At 28.8% G+C, this 13716-nt stretch overlaps 1 protein-coding gene across 3 annotated transcripts; it reads right to left on the bottom strand.

The window, feature by feature from the left end:
- Window positions 1-5280: 5280 nt before the first annotated feature.
- Window positions 5281-10676, bottom strand: LOC126899431 (uncharacterized). 3 transcript variants are annotated; one of them, XR_007702583.1, is made up of 3 exons: window positions 6738-6806; window positions 6264-6329; window positions 5281-5452 (listed from the first exon to the last, which is right to left on the bottom strand). XR_007702583.1 is itself a non-coding variant. In XM_050674386.1 (3 exons), exons 1-3 carry the CDS (start codon window positions 10304-10306, stop codon window positions 5415-5417), a joined length of 651 nt encoding a protein of 216 aa, XP_050530343.1. In that variant the 5' UTR covers window positions 10307-10675; the 3' UTR covers window positions 5281-5414. The 3 variants fall into 3 exon arrangements, 2 of the variants coding, with proteins under 2 accessions (XP_050530343.1, XP_050530344.1); XM_050674386.1 differs by lacking the exon at window positions 6738-6806 and adding an exon at window positions 9760-10675; XM_050674387.1 differs by lacking the exons at window positions 5281-5452; window positions 6264-6329; window positions 6738-6806 and adding exons at window positions 9550-9697; window positions 9760-10676.
- Between the last annotated feature and the right edge of the window lie 3040 nt (window positions 10677-13716).

Raw genomic sequence — 13716 nt, 5'->3', positions numbered from 1 at the left:
CAACCAGTTCGTTCGTCGCCGATAGCAAAATCGAGCGCGTAGTTCTCGGCCAAAATGACGAAATTTTTAACGACCTTCCATTTCACCTCGCCCGTTCACCGGGCCCTCAACCTCGACTACAGCCCCTCGCACACAACGCAGGACAAGCTGTAGCCCCTTTAAATTCACTCACCGCACCCCCCACCCACAGTGAGGGACACAATGCGGTCCTCAAGGTTTTTAAAAATATTAGTCATACGGCCGAGAAAACAAAAGTCCCCGTGTTATACGATGATAGCGCGAGTCGGGCCAACGACATGTTAGCCACCGTGGGGGAGGGGATACCAGCCGAGACGGCCTACCCGCTTATGGCGATTGACACCGCCGGCGGACAAACCGTTCAGACGCTCCCCGTTCGAACCGTAAACCACCCGAGTTTTGCCAAACAAACACGCCCGCGTAAAATTACAACTCCCGCTGTGGAACTTGAATTTTACAACGGTTTTGTGACGGCATTACTTGACTCACAAGCGCAAAAGTCATATACCACCCCGGCAATAGCCCATAAATACGGAATTGTGCGCAAAGGACCCACACACGCGGTTAGATTAGCAGACGGCCACACGACACCCACCGCCGGCACCGCTACTTTTACCGCGAACATCGCAGATCTGACAATCACTTTTACGGCCGTGATCTTAGACAACCTGTACTGTGACGTACTTCTAGGGCATGATTTTCTGACCGATCAGGAAGTCTCTTGGGATTATGCTGCGTGCACAATACATCTAGGCGCGAAACGACGTACTACAGCGTGCTGGAAAGCAAGCGATCCCCGCACCCCCCACAGCATAGATCTGCCAAACATAGATATAGCAGGCGACCCACACACGCGCGAACTATCATCACAGATAGTGAAAAACTGCGCTACGTTTTTAATGACACGGTGGGACGCACAACGCTTATTGAACACACATCACTCACTTTACTAGTGCCAGCCCGAGAACAGAGGCTGACACCACCACCCTTAGCATCAAACATGGAGGAGACACCGTTTTAACTACAGATACAGCAGCAGTAGCACAATAGCAGCGACAGTACAGTAGCGGCAACAACAACAGTAATAGCAGCAACAACACAGTAGCGGCAACAACTTCTAAATCAGCAGCGGTGAAACAGCGACCAGCGGGAAAACCCACGGAATTGGTATACACACACTCATCCCTTAGATCACCCACAAACGACGTGAGTTTGCGGCATTCACTGCGATACGCAGTTTCTTCCCGGCCGTCATTAAGTAGACCGGCGGCTTGGCGGGGGGGTATTTGACACGGCCCGCGTCGCTTCGTTATACACGATGCCCCGCGACTCGTGCCACCTTTATCAGCCGTCGCCCTACTATGAGTATTTGACTGACCAACACCGCGTGTTATACGCTACGGTGCAAAGTCCAGCAAATGCCGCACGGCCGACGACGACCCGCCGCAAATGGTGCGAGAGTCTTCCTCCCGTTGTGTCAGCGACAACGTCGACAGCCGAACCGCACCCGCGCACCGTCGCCTACAACGCTGCTAACCATTTTGCCGTCCAAGGATTACGCCGAACATCGCGTCGTCGACGCCAGCGAAAGTGCCGCGATATTATGCGAAGATTATTATTACTGTGTTAATCTTTTCGGTTTGTTTTATTTTTGTTAAAATAATCTGTTGTCGCTCATTTAATAAACGGCCCACGGGTCTCTACCCTCAAAACCAGTGTCGACCACATTTTTGCGACGCAAGTCGTGTCACATGATTTGGACGCTTACATTACTTTAATAATGAAAATTGATGAAATATAAAAGTTTCATTGCATCATCTTTGAGAAAATAATTGTAATCGACTTTTACGAATATAATTTTCAATAAAAAATAACTGAGGCTATTTATCAAGATAAAAACTATCCTACTGTCTAAGTTGGACCCAATGACACATGTATGTCAAATTTTATCAAAATTGGTTCAGTAGTTTAGATGTCATTTGTAGACAAACACCGTGACATGAGATTTTTATATATATATATATATATATTCAGATATTACACTTATAAATTATAAAACTTGTAATCAGGATTTAAATAAAGAAACATGTAACTTGTGGAATAATCAAACAATTTTTTTTAATTAAACACTATCTAAAGATTTGCATCAAAGCGTTTTTTATGATAGTGATTTTAATCACTGTCAGATATTATTATACTTGATCCAACTATGCCACGTCACCACTAAGCCGCGACCTTACTGTAATATTATATTTTACTTAAAATATTACCATATAATATGATGTTATCATTTGTACATGAATGTCACATATTATGATTATACAAGATCACTAAAACAGGGTTCTCTTATTTAAAATACAAAATAACCCTTTAATCATGCGAAAAAATCTCCCCCTTGTAGAAATTATTAAGTAACGCCTACTCGCAGGGCCCTCTTTATAATTAACCAATTAGAATACAAAGTCTCAGCTTCCAGGATCACGCTAGAGATCGCTGGGCTACCCCTTTCAGACTATAAAAAGCCATTTTTTCCCAACTAAACCAGTTCTTTCGGCGATTTTTAAAGATACAAAATCTATGACACTCTACTCAAGATTTCACTCTCCAGGACTTAGTCGATTTTTTAATTAATTGGGAATTAGAATATTTTTTTTTAAAAACTAAGTGACACTTAGAAATTTTAAAGTGCATTTTGTTTTGGTGAATCTTTTAATTTAATTTAATTTGTTCATTAAATAATAATGTTTTATTTTTATTGTTGTAGAAATAAATATCAAATAATATTTTAAACATTAATTTTTTAATTATTTAATTTTAATAATAAATCCAACCCAACTTTAAATTTTATTTAATGATACAAATATATTGTGAGCTTTTTTTATTGGGTAGTTAGTCTTTGAGCTTAATGTCTTTGCTCTAACGAACATCGCGCCGGGGGACAGCGCAAAGAAACTTACAAATATATTTTTAGTGTTTAATTTTTGTCTTGGTGATAATTGTGCCGCATCCTTTCAAGGCGCTTTCTAGCGCCGGGACACATTAGGCCACCACAATTCCGCCTTGATAAATTTTTTACACAGATATAAATATTTCTGAATTTTGTTTTGGCCAGGCCAGAGGAAAACTTAAGAAATATTGGTGTCGATCTCTCAACATAATATACTCTCTAAAAGAAAAATACTTATTCAATAGACATAAAAAATCAATAAGTAAAAAAAATTAAAATTATATTTATAATAAAATATAGAGTGTTTAGAATCATTTACAAGTAAGATCAGTCGTAGAATTTGTATAATTAAATCTTATTATTTAAAATTTAGAATAGTTTTTGTAAGTAATTATATGGACTATATGACGTATTGTGTAAATCATATATGTAGTGCGTTTAATACCAAAATCAACATTGGATTATTTGAAATATTATTGCATTACACAGCATGTAAGGTAAGTACAATTTAATCTATACTTTCGAATGTCCAACAATCTATTACGTAATAAACCATTAATAAAAATCAAGTATGAAAATTAATAATTAATAAGAGAAACAATTAATGTGTAAATTATATAATAAATATTATAGACGAGACATTTAGTTTTTATTTTAATTATAATTTAATAATAAAAACCACATAATTAATATAACTATAACCCTCTATTTATTTATATTTTATTTAATTATTTACCTTTACCCTTACCATCTATCTAATTTATTTCTTTTCTTTTCTTTTTCTTTTTGGTTTATTACATCACTGTGCTGAGTTTTTAATTCGATTCTAATATTGTGTAGTTGTTTTAGTTTGAAACTGAAAATTTTAATGGTATAATCAACACATCAACACATCAATACATTAATAATCAATATAATTTTTTTTATAGACACGTGATGTCTTTACCTATCATTTGATATATATTTTTTATAAATATGACCCTTTATCTGCAGGATGGATTGAAAATAACAACTTCTTTACGAAAAATTAACTTTTTCAACTGAACTTTTGAAAGTGTTCCTGAAACTCTGACACTTTTATAGATATCTTAAAGCTTATGTAAATACATTAATATGAAAAAAAAAAAATTCGGACTTTATTTTGTCTTCACCGTGAATACAGACATCTAAATGAATAAAAAAAATTTTTTTTTTATTTTTTACTTTAAAATGCTATAACATTTTGAAAAATGTGTAGATCAATATAATTGTGTCAAGTCGACAGCCGGTGTAAAAATCTTTGTCAAAAAAGTATGAGGATTCCTGAACAAAACTTAGGCGGATTGTCCCATCTCAGATGTACGCGGGAACAACAGAAAGTAGTTAAAAATGGAGAAGGCATAAGCAATTAAGTGTTTGATACCAGCCGGACAACTTGTGTGGTAACTGTTTCACCAGTTATGTATACAGGTCTAATCAACTTGTAGTGTCAACGGTGTAGGGACATCACCACTTAACTCTAGGCTGGACTCGTGTATATGGAAGAAAAATAGATACAAAGTAAGAATAGGTACTTGGAATGTTGGAACATTAAATGGTAGAAGTAGAGAATTACTAGAAATATTGAAGAGGAGAAAAGTTAACATTATGTTGTATGCAGGAAACTAAGTGGAAAGGAGAGAAATCAAGGAAACTAGGTGAGGGTTATAAAATAATATACTCAGGTCAGTCTAGTACAAAAACACCACAAGTGGGATGTGATGAAATAGACAAGGAAGTATTTTGGTGAGAGATGGATGAGGTGATGCAAGGGGTACCTGTATTAATACTAGAATTAATAAAAGTTTAAAAAATCATTTGTTTAATTATCGTAAATTCTTTTTTATCTAGGCCTGATGCTATACTAGGCATTACTATATATGTGTTATGATATTTTATCATTTAATTTTTAAGTTTGAAATGTGAAATTTAAATGTGATTTTTTTTTATGGCTCTCATTTATTTTCTCACTTGACTAACTTTTTTTAATGATACATCAAATGATCACAACTATTTTCTAGTTACAGATATTACCCTCAAAAATTGAAAAATAATAAAATATACTTTAAATAATTAATATCTTCTGAAATACTAGTATAAAATTTGTTATTGTCTAGTCATATTCTTAATTAGTTAATTTTCTATTTTATAAGCTAGTTATACATGGATTTTACTATAAAAAAAAATGTTGGTACACCTTTATGTTATAAGGGATGATTCTAAAAAGTATTTAGTAGATCATAGTTATTAATCAAGATATAAATGTCAAAAAAGAAATTTTTTTTAAAATACTATATTTATTTTGCAAGTAATCTTGTGTTTTATAATAAATCAATTACTCTAAATATTACGTGTTTGTATATTATGAAGATATAAATTAAATATATTTTTTAAAAATTCACGTATGTTTTTCAAGAAGTACATCTATTTCTTACTCGGATTCATCATTCTTTGTATCAACTATTAAATCTGATAAAAAAAAAAATTGTTTCAAAGTTGAAATACATTTTACAATCAAAGTTTAAAGTATTCTATTTTGATTATTTTTGTAAATTAAATAAAATTGTTTGTATAAAACAAAATTAATTTGTTTTATATTAATATTTTACAGAAGTTAAATTTTTCATAACCTGTGAATAATTTTATTATTTTTTATTATATTGCTGTATTATTTAAATAGTTAACAAACAAAAAACTCTAAAGGATTATAGTATTATAGGTAAAATATTTTATCTTAACAATTGACATAATTGTAATTTATTTATGGGCAGTTATACCAATTAATTATTTTAGTTTTGTTATTTATATTCTTTAATTGCTTCCTAATTAAACTCGTAGCATAATATGTATACATAGATCTATAATTTATATTATCAAATGAAATTTATTTAATTTCATTTTACATCACAACTAAATAAATGTTTTTGTCTTTCAACTGCTTAGTTTTTAGATGTTAAGAAATTGTTCTAGTAGAAGGTTTAGGGTCCATTAGAAAATAGACTCTTCTGTTCAATTATCTTCAGTAATTTCGAAATCTTTTTTTTTTACTTTCCATCAGCTTGTTATAATAATGGGTATATCTATCACTTAAAAATTAAAATATCATACAACATTTGTATTTTGTAAGGATAGATAATATATGAAATGCAGTAATAAACTTGTGTAGTTCTTTAAGTTTAAAATATTTCCAAAAATACATGTGACACAGAAAATGATTATGTCATTAAGCCATTCAATTGGTTTTAAAAACCAAAATTTAGATAATCAACAAGTAATTTACCTTTATGAAGAAAATCATGAAAACCTGGTATGGTAGCTGGAGGTGTTTTGGATTCATTGTTTACTTCTAAATATAAGTAATTAGAAAAATATATTAGTGATTCAATAATTTCAGTTCTTTATTTACAGTTTTAATATTTTAACAGATTAAATTCTAGATGTTATAAAACGTGTTAGATGAAGGACCTTTGTAAGTCGATTATTTTTTGAAACTCATATTTTTATAACATTATAAATTTCCAACAGTTTGGTGTGGTGATTGGTATATACCCATCACCATACCATTAATGTATATACATCCTTTAAAAATTTCAAAATCATACAAAATTTGTAAATAAATTATGTGATACGTTTAATATATTTAATTCTATTCTAATATTATGTAGTTTTTATAGTTTAAATAATTTCAAAAAATATAAGTGAAACTGAAAATGGTTATAGGCTATACAATTAAATAAATCAATAAATAATTTACCTTTTTCAAGAAAATCATTTATAATTGGAACTGTAGCTGAAGAGATTTTGAAAATAAATGAAGACATTTAATATAAGTACTAAAATTTATTTTCCAATTTTTTTCATTTTACGGTTACTTTTTATCATGTAATACTTACATTAGACACATGATATAAATGCATATGTGTGTATGTGTGAGTATATTTATTTATAGTATCATTAAAGTGTAGTGTATATTAAGATACAACCTATAGAGTAGGTAATTGATTTGACGCTATATTGTTTAAACCCAACTAAACGCTAAATTGTATATCTTCAAAATCAAAACTTCCACTTGACACGATCTCCCACATCTTCTACGCTTACATCAGCTGTCCTCATATCGCATTCAATAACATCCCTCTATATCTTCTTTCCTCTACCTCTTCTTTCTTCAACATTCATTTTATATAACTGTTCTTACAGCTTCCGATTTTTCTCTCCTCATAACATGACTAAATCATCTCAGTCTATTTTCTCTCATCTTATCCACGATTGACGCTACACCTATACTCCCTTTTATATGCTAGTTCCTTATTCTATCTTTTCTAGTCACTCCACTCATCCAACTAAGCATTTTCATCTCTGCTACACTCATTCTCTGCTCTACTTTCTTATCAACCGCCCAACACTCTGAACCATACATCATAGCTGGTCTCACTACATTGTTGTAGAATTTACCTTTCCGCCTCAATGGAATTCTTTTATCGCATAAGACACCAGACGCTTCTCTCAACTTCAACCACCCGCACTTAATCCTGTCTCTTACATTCTCGTCAATACCACCGCTCTTTTGCACTACTGATCCTAAATACTTAAAACTTTCTACCTCCCTATTCACACTCTCGTCTATTGTCACTGATCTCCTCATTTCACCTACCTCATGTTCTCTTTTGTCAACCCAGCCAGAATTTCTGGTAATGATAAAATTATTGTCATAAAGTGTATGAAATTGGTTTTGTTCTAGTAAACTCAATGATAGATAATAACTTTCATGATATAAAACATAAAAGGTCAAATAAATTTATAAATTTATCTTCAATAACTTCTATTGTTAAAATTAATAATGAAATAATTAAAGTAAACCCATTGCTACTATTTCAACTAATCGCTAAAAAAAAAAAAAAAACCAGCAGTGTCCCGGCACAGTGTGTATAATTGGGTTCAGTATACATGATATGTGACAGTGATTAAAATCATTATCAAAAAACAACGCCCTGATGCAAATCTGTAGATAATGTTTAATTTTAAAATTTTAATGGATTATTACAAAAGCTACATGATCTCCTATTTCCTTATTTATATCCTAAATACAAGTTATATGCATTACTAGTGCAAAGTATGTAATCGATGGAGGATTTCTCCACTATAAAGTTATTTGACAAATGTATCAAACAAAATTTTTTTCCAATTTCTTATTCATTTTCCCATTCTAAATTTTGATAGAATATATCTTCAACAAAAGTACAATTTTCTTAATCTTCAATATTAATTAAGATTTTTTTAAAAACTGTATTTATTTTGCAAGTAATTTTATGTTTTATAATAAATCAATTACTCTAAATATTATGTGTTTATATATTATGGAGATATAAATTAAATATATTTTTTTATATTTCCTCACCTCATTCCTTTAAATTATTAATAACTTCTGAAACACGGGTCCAAAAGTTGTTATCAACCAGTCATGTTATTAGTTCTATTAATTAATCAATTAAAGTATGTATGTTACCTTTTATAAAATTAAGTTGATTATTTAATAGATTTATTTGTTAAAAAATTAACCTTAAAAATATTTAACCAATATAAATCAAGAAATAAATACATTAAGATTCTCAAAATTAATATTATATTAGAATAAATTTAGTGGCCAATGATAAATCTAACATCTTGAATAAATTTTTTATATTTAGAGAATAAAGTTCAAAGTAAATATCAAATTAGTCTTATTTAATCAATTGATGATTTATATATATTTGAAGTAATTGTGAGTGAAAATAGTATTTTTTAAAAATGTATTTTTCTAAGCATATATAATCACGTGGAATGATGGAAATTTAAATTTATGTATATATTTGTTTTATAAATAGAAGAAGGAATAAATGTCACTTTAATTTCTTATTCAAAAATATACTTTATATCAATGGTAGAATGAAAAATTAAAGTATGGAATACAATATATCTTTAGATTATTATTATTATTTTATAATCGTTAGATTAGTTATCACTAAGTAGTAGTCTGGGGAAATATTGGGTAAAATAGTTTCTTATTTCCTTTTATACTAGGGACATGGTGTTTTTTTGTGCTATAGTAACTCGTTTATGGTCTCCCGTATGGGTCTACTACAGCAGGCGCTTTTTATTACTAAAGATTACCAACTACTAGAGAGTCCACTACACACCAACATACACCATGTGACATAGATAATTTATAAATACATTTAAATAAATAATTTATTATTCCCTCAAGAACGATAAATAGAAAATTTACTTTTGAAAAAATATTGAAAAACAATTTACTCATAGCTATTTATTAATAAATGTATTTTAGTTCCACAGACTTTTGCTAAAAAAATTATTAGGTGTAAATTTATGTTTAAATGTATTTTGAAATATCATATGTCATATTTTTATGTTATGACAAAATTAAAAAAACTATGGTTAAATTAAATTAATGTGAATAGTGGGGATTGAAAATTTGTATAGAAAATGTATGTGTTTATGGATTAATGTATAATTAAACACGTCAACAATTTTTAATTATTATTATACTTAAATAAATTTTGCAAATTTAAAATAAAGTTTTAATTAATTGATATTTGTTAAAATATATGATGCATTCATAAAAGAAATTGTGTAGTCTAGGGTAATCTACACACACATAAACAGCCAAAATAGTTAGTTAAGTAAATTGTATCATTGGATTCCAAAATCCAAGACCTGTTTTAATATCAAAAATAAATAATTTTACCAATTATAACATTTTGAGAAACAAATATTACTTTTAAAAAGATGATTTAATGATTCTGGAATGAATGTTTTCCCAGTTAACGAATTAAATTGGAATCCTAGATTGGTAAAGTTTTCCAAAAACAACTTCTCAATTTCATCCAATATTAACTTACAGCCAGAATTATAATTTACTACACTTTCTTTGTCTAATTCTATTTTTCCATATATGGTCTTCAATTTTTCCGTTAACAATAACATATTATCACGATGCAATTCACAGTATTTATAGATATCAAATCTGATTTCATCTTTAATCACTTTGATGTTCAATTCTATACTATGTAGTATAGAATTACAATCTTTCAAATCTTCTTGAGATGTAGAAAAATTATTTAATTGGATTTTTAAATTTTGGAATCCTTCAAATACTGATTTTAAAATAATACTCATTTTTACGGCAAATTGCCATGGATCGCAATGCAGTTCATCTACAGCATATAAGGCTCCTTGCATATATATTGTAAAAAGAGTTATATTAGATATGACTTCTAAAAGTCTTACAGTGCAATGGTAGCCTTCTGATTCATCAATCCTCATTATTTTGATACAGGACAGACGAAGATAATTGAATGCTGACACGATGTCCAATAAAATACTTCCATATGTGCAACCAAGAAAAATAGTCGCGATTCTTATTTTTCTTCTATATTCAGTTCGTTTTATTGGATTTTGAATAATACTTAAAAGATTATATTGTTTTCTTAAGTATGTTACACTATTTACATGTTTTAAATTTTTCTATCCAATACATTTAAAAAGATTATTCAGAATATTTAAGGATTTTTTTGGTGTCATTGTTGATTCGATGTAAAAGATCACACAAAATAATAACAAATATTTTGGTACAAAAATCGAAGTTGTCATTTTTTTTAAGAATTTGAAAAATGATAAATATTTAAGTAAATTTTATATAAACTGTTCAATATAATATATAAAATAACTTTGATTCCAATAATAGCTTTTATTCATAATAACAGTAAGCAGTATTTGAAATTTTTTTATAATTTTAGATATACCTATTTATAATTGCTCTAGCTTTTTATGGTTTAATTTTATTTCTAAAATAACAAAGTTAAATGTTTCTTAAAGTTCCTACTTAAAAGAACATATATCTCATATTAAAGATGAATGCTATAAATAAACAACCGATGAGTTATTAAAAGTTGTAATAATAATAATTGAAATGGTTTCATGAAAAGAGAACTTAAATAAAAGTTAAATATAATTAAAAAGATATGAACAATCGAAATCTAGCGAAGTAAAGATAAGACATATTTTTAGATTAGTATTCAATTGTATCTAACAATGATTACAACAAATCTCATAAAACTCTTTTATTTTATAGTGAATGTTGATAAATTTACACTACTAACATATAAAAAAACCCAGCACAGGGGGGTCGCGGCACAGTGGTGACGTAGCATAGTTGGATCAGGTATAGTGATATCTGACAGTGATTAAAATCACTATAAAAAAAAAAGCTTCGATACAAATCTTCAATAAATAAAAAAAAGGACGTTCAGTACGAAATTCGTTTTTTATTTTACATATGTAAGCGATGCGCTATACAAAGGTATGCTTCATAATTAAAATCGGATGACTGTATGGCCGCCGATAAATATAAGATTACACTCATTATTATGTATGCCTAAAAAATGATTTTTTTATCCAATTACTTTCTTATAATATTGAACATGAAAGGTGGACAACAATCGTAGGTAAGAGACATCGAAAACAATACAATTTTTTTCGAATAACCTAGGACTACTTTATCATACATGTCTTGAAAATATAGCCATTTAAAACTAATAGATAGTAAATATTGATTTATATTATGATTAATTAACACACAATTTATCAGTTGAACAAGTTTGATTAAAAAACTCTATATTTAAATATAGAGTAATAAAATAATAAATTGTTTATTATAAACTGAAGTTAAAGAGCAGATGCTGCTATTTTTATCACAGCAGTACTCCTCTTCCCACCTAGGTAAAAAAATTTGATTATCTTACGAAGGACTGTTGCAAAAGTTGTTATCGACCAGTCATTTTTTGAATTAGAATATTTTCTATTTTATAATTTAGTATGTATGTTGGCATTTAAAAAATAAAGTTGATATACATATACAGTATAAGGGATGGACATAAATATTATAACAAATAAATGTAGATACATATGTAACTAACAACATCCAAAAAAAAATTTTTTTAGAGTAATTGAGTAGCTAGCATTAAAAGATTCACATGATATACTATGGAATAGATTATTTATTTCTACAAAAATTAGATAGTACAGAGTAATTTAATATGTCCTTGCAAAGAAGGTATAAGTACGATTTAAAATAACATGTATTAATTTTAATTATTTTCGAAAAAATTGTCATTATTTGATTAATATAAATTATAACCTTTCATTGTCCAGCAATCCTATACTCAAATATATTAGACATTCTTCTGTATATACAGAGTGATTGATTAAGTATACCTCACAAATTATCTCTGAAAATATAAGTTATTCTTTTTTTTCTTTATGAAATATTATGTTTCTATCCTGTGCTGCTAAGTTTGTAAAATTACATTTTAATAATCACCCCTTATGCTTTAAATCAGTATCAACTTTCAATTTTTTAATGGTAACCCTATTTTTTTTTATATAAGCATATTAGATTTAGTTTTAAAAAAATATTTCTTAAACATTTTTTTTATTTTATTCAATTATCAGCGAGCTATGATTAATTAAAGTTTAGGGGACGTGAGTATTTATCACGTTGATTTATAAGAGACTCCCGAATTTTACGTCGCGGTACAATACACCGATAGTTCTTATCTGTACACTAAATATTAATATTACTGTATTTACCCGACTACTGTTTTATTTGTTAATTCCCCAAAACTTTAAATAGTAATATCTCGTTTAGAATTTATTAAAATTGATTTTTTTTTTTTTTGAGAATTTTTTATGCTAAATAAGATTAATAAAAAAAAACTGGTTTGCTATTTGTAAAACTAAAGTTGATATTGATTTGAGGGTTAAGGAATGAAGATGGAATCAATATTTCTTGTCAAGTAGCTCAACAAAGATTTATAACAAATAAAATAATTACATATATGATAACACAAATATTTTTAAAGAAAATTCGCGAGGCATAGTTAGTCAATCACTCTGTACAGTATACACATAGACCGAGATTCATTTTACTTTAATTCTTATTATTGTGAGTCACCCTACTTACCTCCGTGTCATCGAGACCGATAGGTAGACCATCAACAAACCGCTATCGCCATCGCCTTTTATATATTATACTTATTTTTGTTTATCGCGTAGGCATAATGTCATTTTTATCCAGTCAATTTTATTAAATATTTCTGAATATGTGTTCTTCGAAATGTAATAAAAATAAACGATACTTACAATTTAATATAGCAGGATCAATAAATTATATGTAGGATAATCAAAATTTGTTAATTCAAATGGCACAGCTCGTTAATCCTTCTGGAAATGTGAAATAACTAATGGGTTCTTGGTCAGGCACTTTGCTTTGATAATCAAAAACCCAATACTTTTAATCTTATGGGTTTATTAAAAAAATACGTGATATTTGTTTTGATATAATATATACCAATATATTTTATATAATATAAAAAAATATTTATTTTTTTTATGAACAAAACATATAATTAAACAAGAGAAAATTCGAAAAACTAGGAAGACAAATCCGTTTGTAAGAGTTACTATTGTAATTGTAACTAACATACGATTATTTGATTTGTTTGTAAAAAAAATCGTATCGGTAAAACCAAACAAATTTACCGTACATGAAAATCGAAAAAAAATGGCTTAAATATTAATAAATATTTAATTTTTCCAAGTTTAACCATCGTCTCTAGCTGACCCATTTTACAGTAATTTTAAATAAAACAATAAAGAAAATTTGTTTAACTCTT

Source organism: Daktulosphaira vitifoliae, unplaced genomic scaffold (assembly GCF_025091365.1).
Source record: "Daktulosphaira vitifoliae isolate Bord-2020 unplaced genomic scaffold, ASM2509136v1 Scaffold_2, whole genome shotgun sequence".
Taxonomy (NCBI): domain Eukaryota; kingdom Metazoa; phylum Arthropoda; class Insecta; order Hemiptera; family Phylloxeridae; genus Daktulosphaira; species Daktulosphaira vitifoliae.
The sequence above is the reverse complement of the archived record's forward strand: the minus strand, read 5'-3'. Positions and strand labels throughout refer to the sequence as shown.

Coding starts and splice junctions, on each gene's coding strand:
- LOC126899431 (XM_050674386.1), bottom strand. CDS start 10,306: ATGAGGATTGATGAATCAGAAGGCTACCATTGCACTGTAAGACTTTTA. Junction 6,330..9,759: donor ATTAAATCATCTTTTTAAAA/GTAATATTTGTT, acceptor ACTTATATTTAG/AAGTAAACAATGAATCCAAA. Junction 5,453..6,263: donor TCATGATTTTCTTCATAAAG/GTAAATTACTTG, acceptor TTTTTTTATCAG/ATTTAATAGTTGATACAAAG.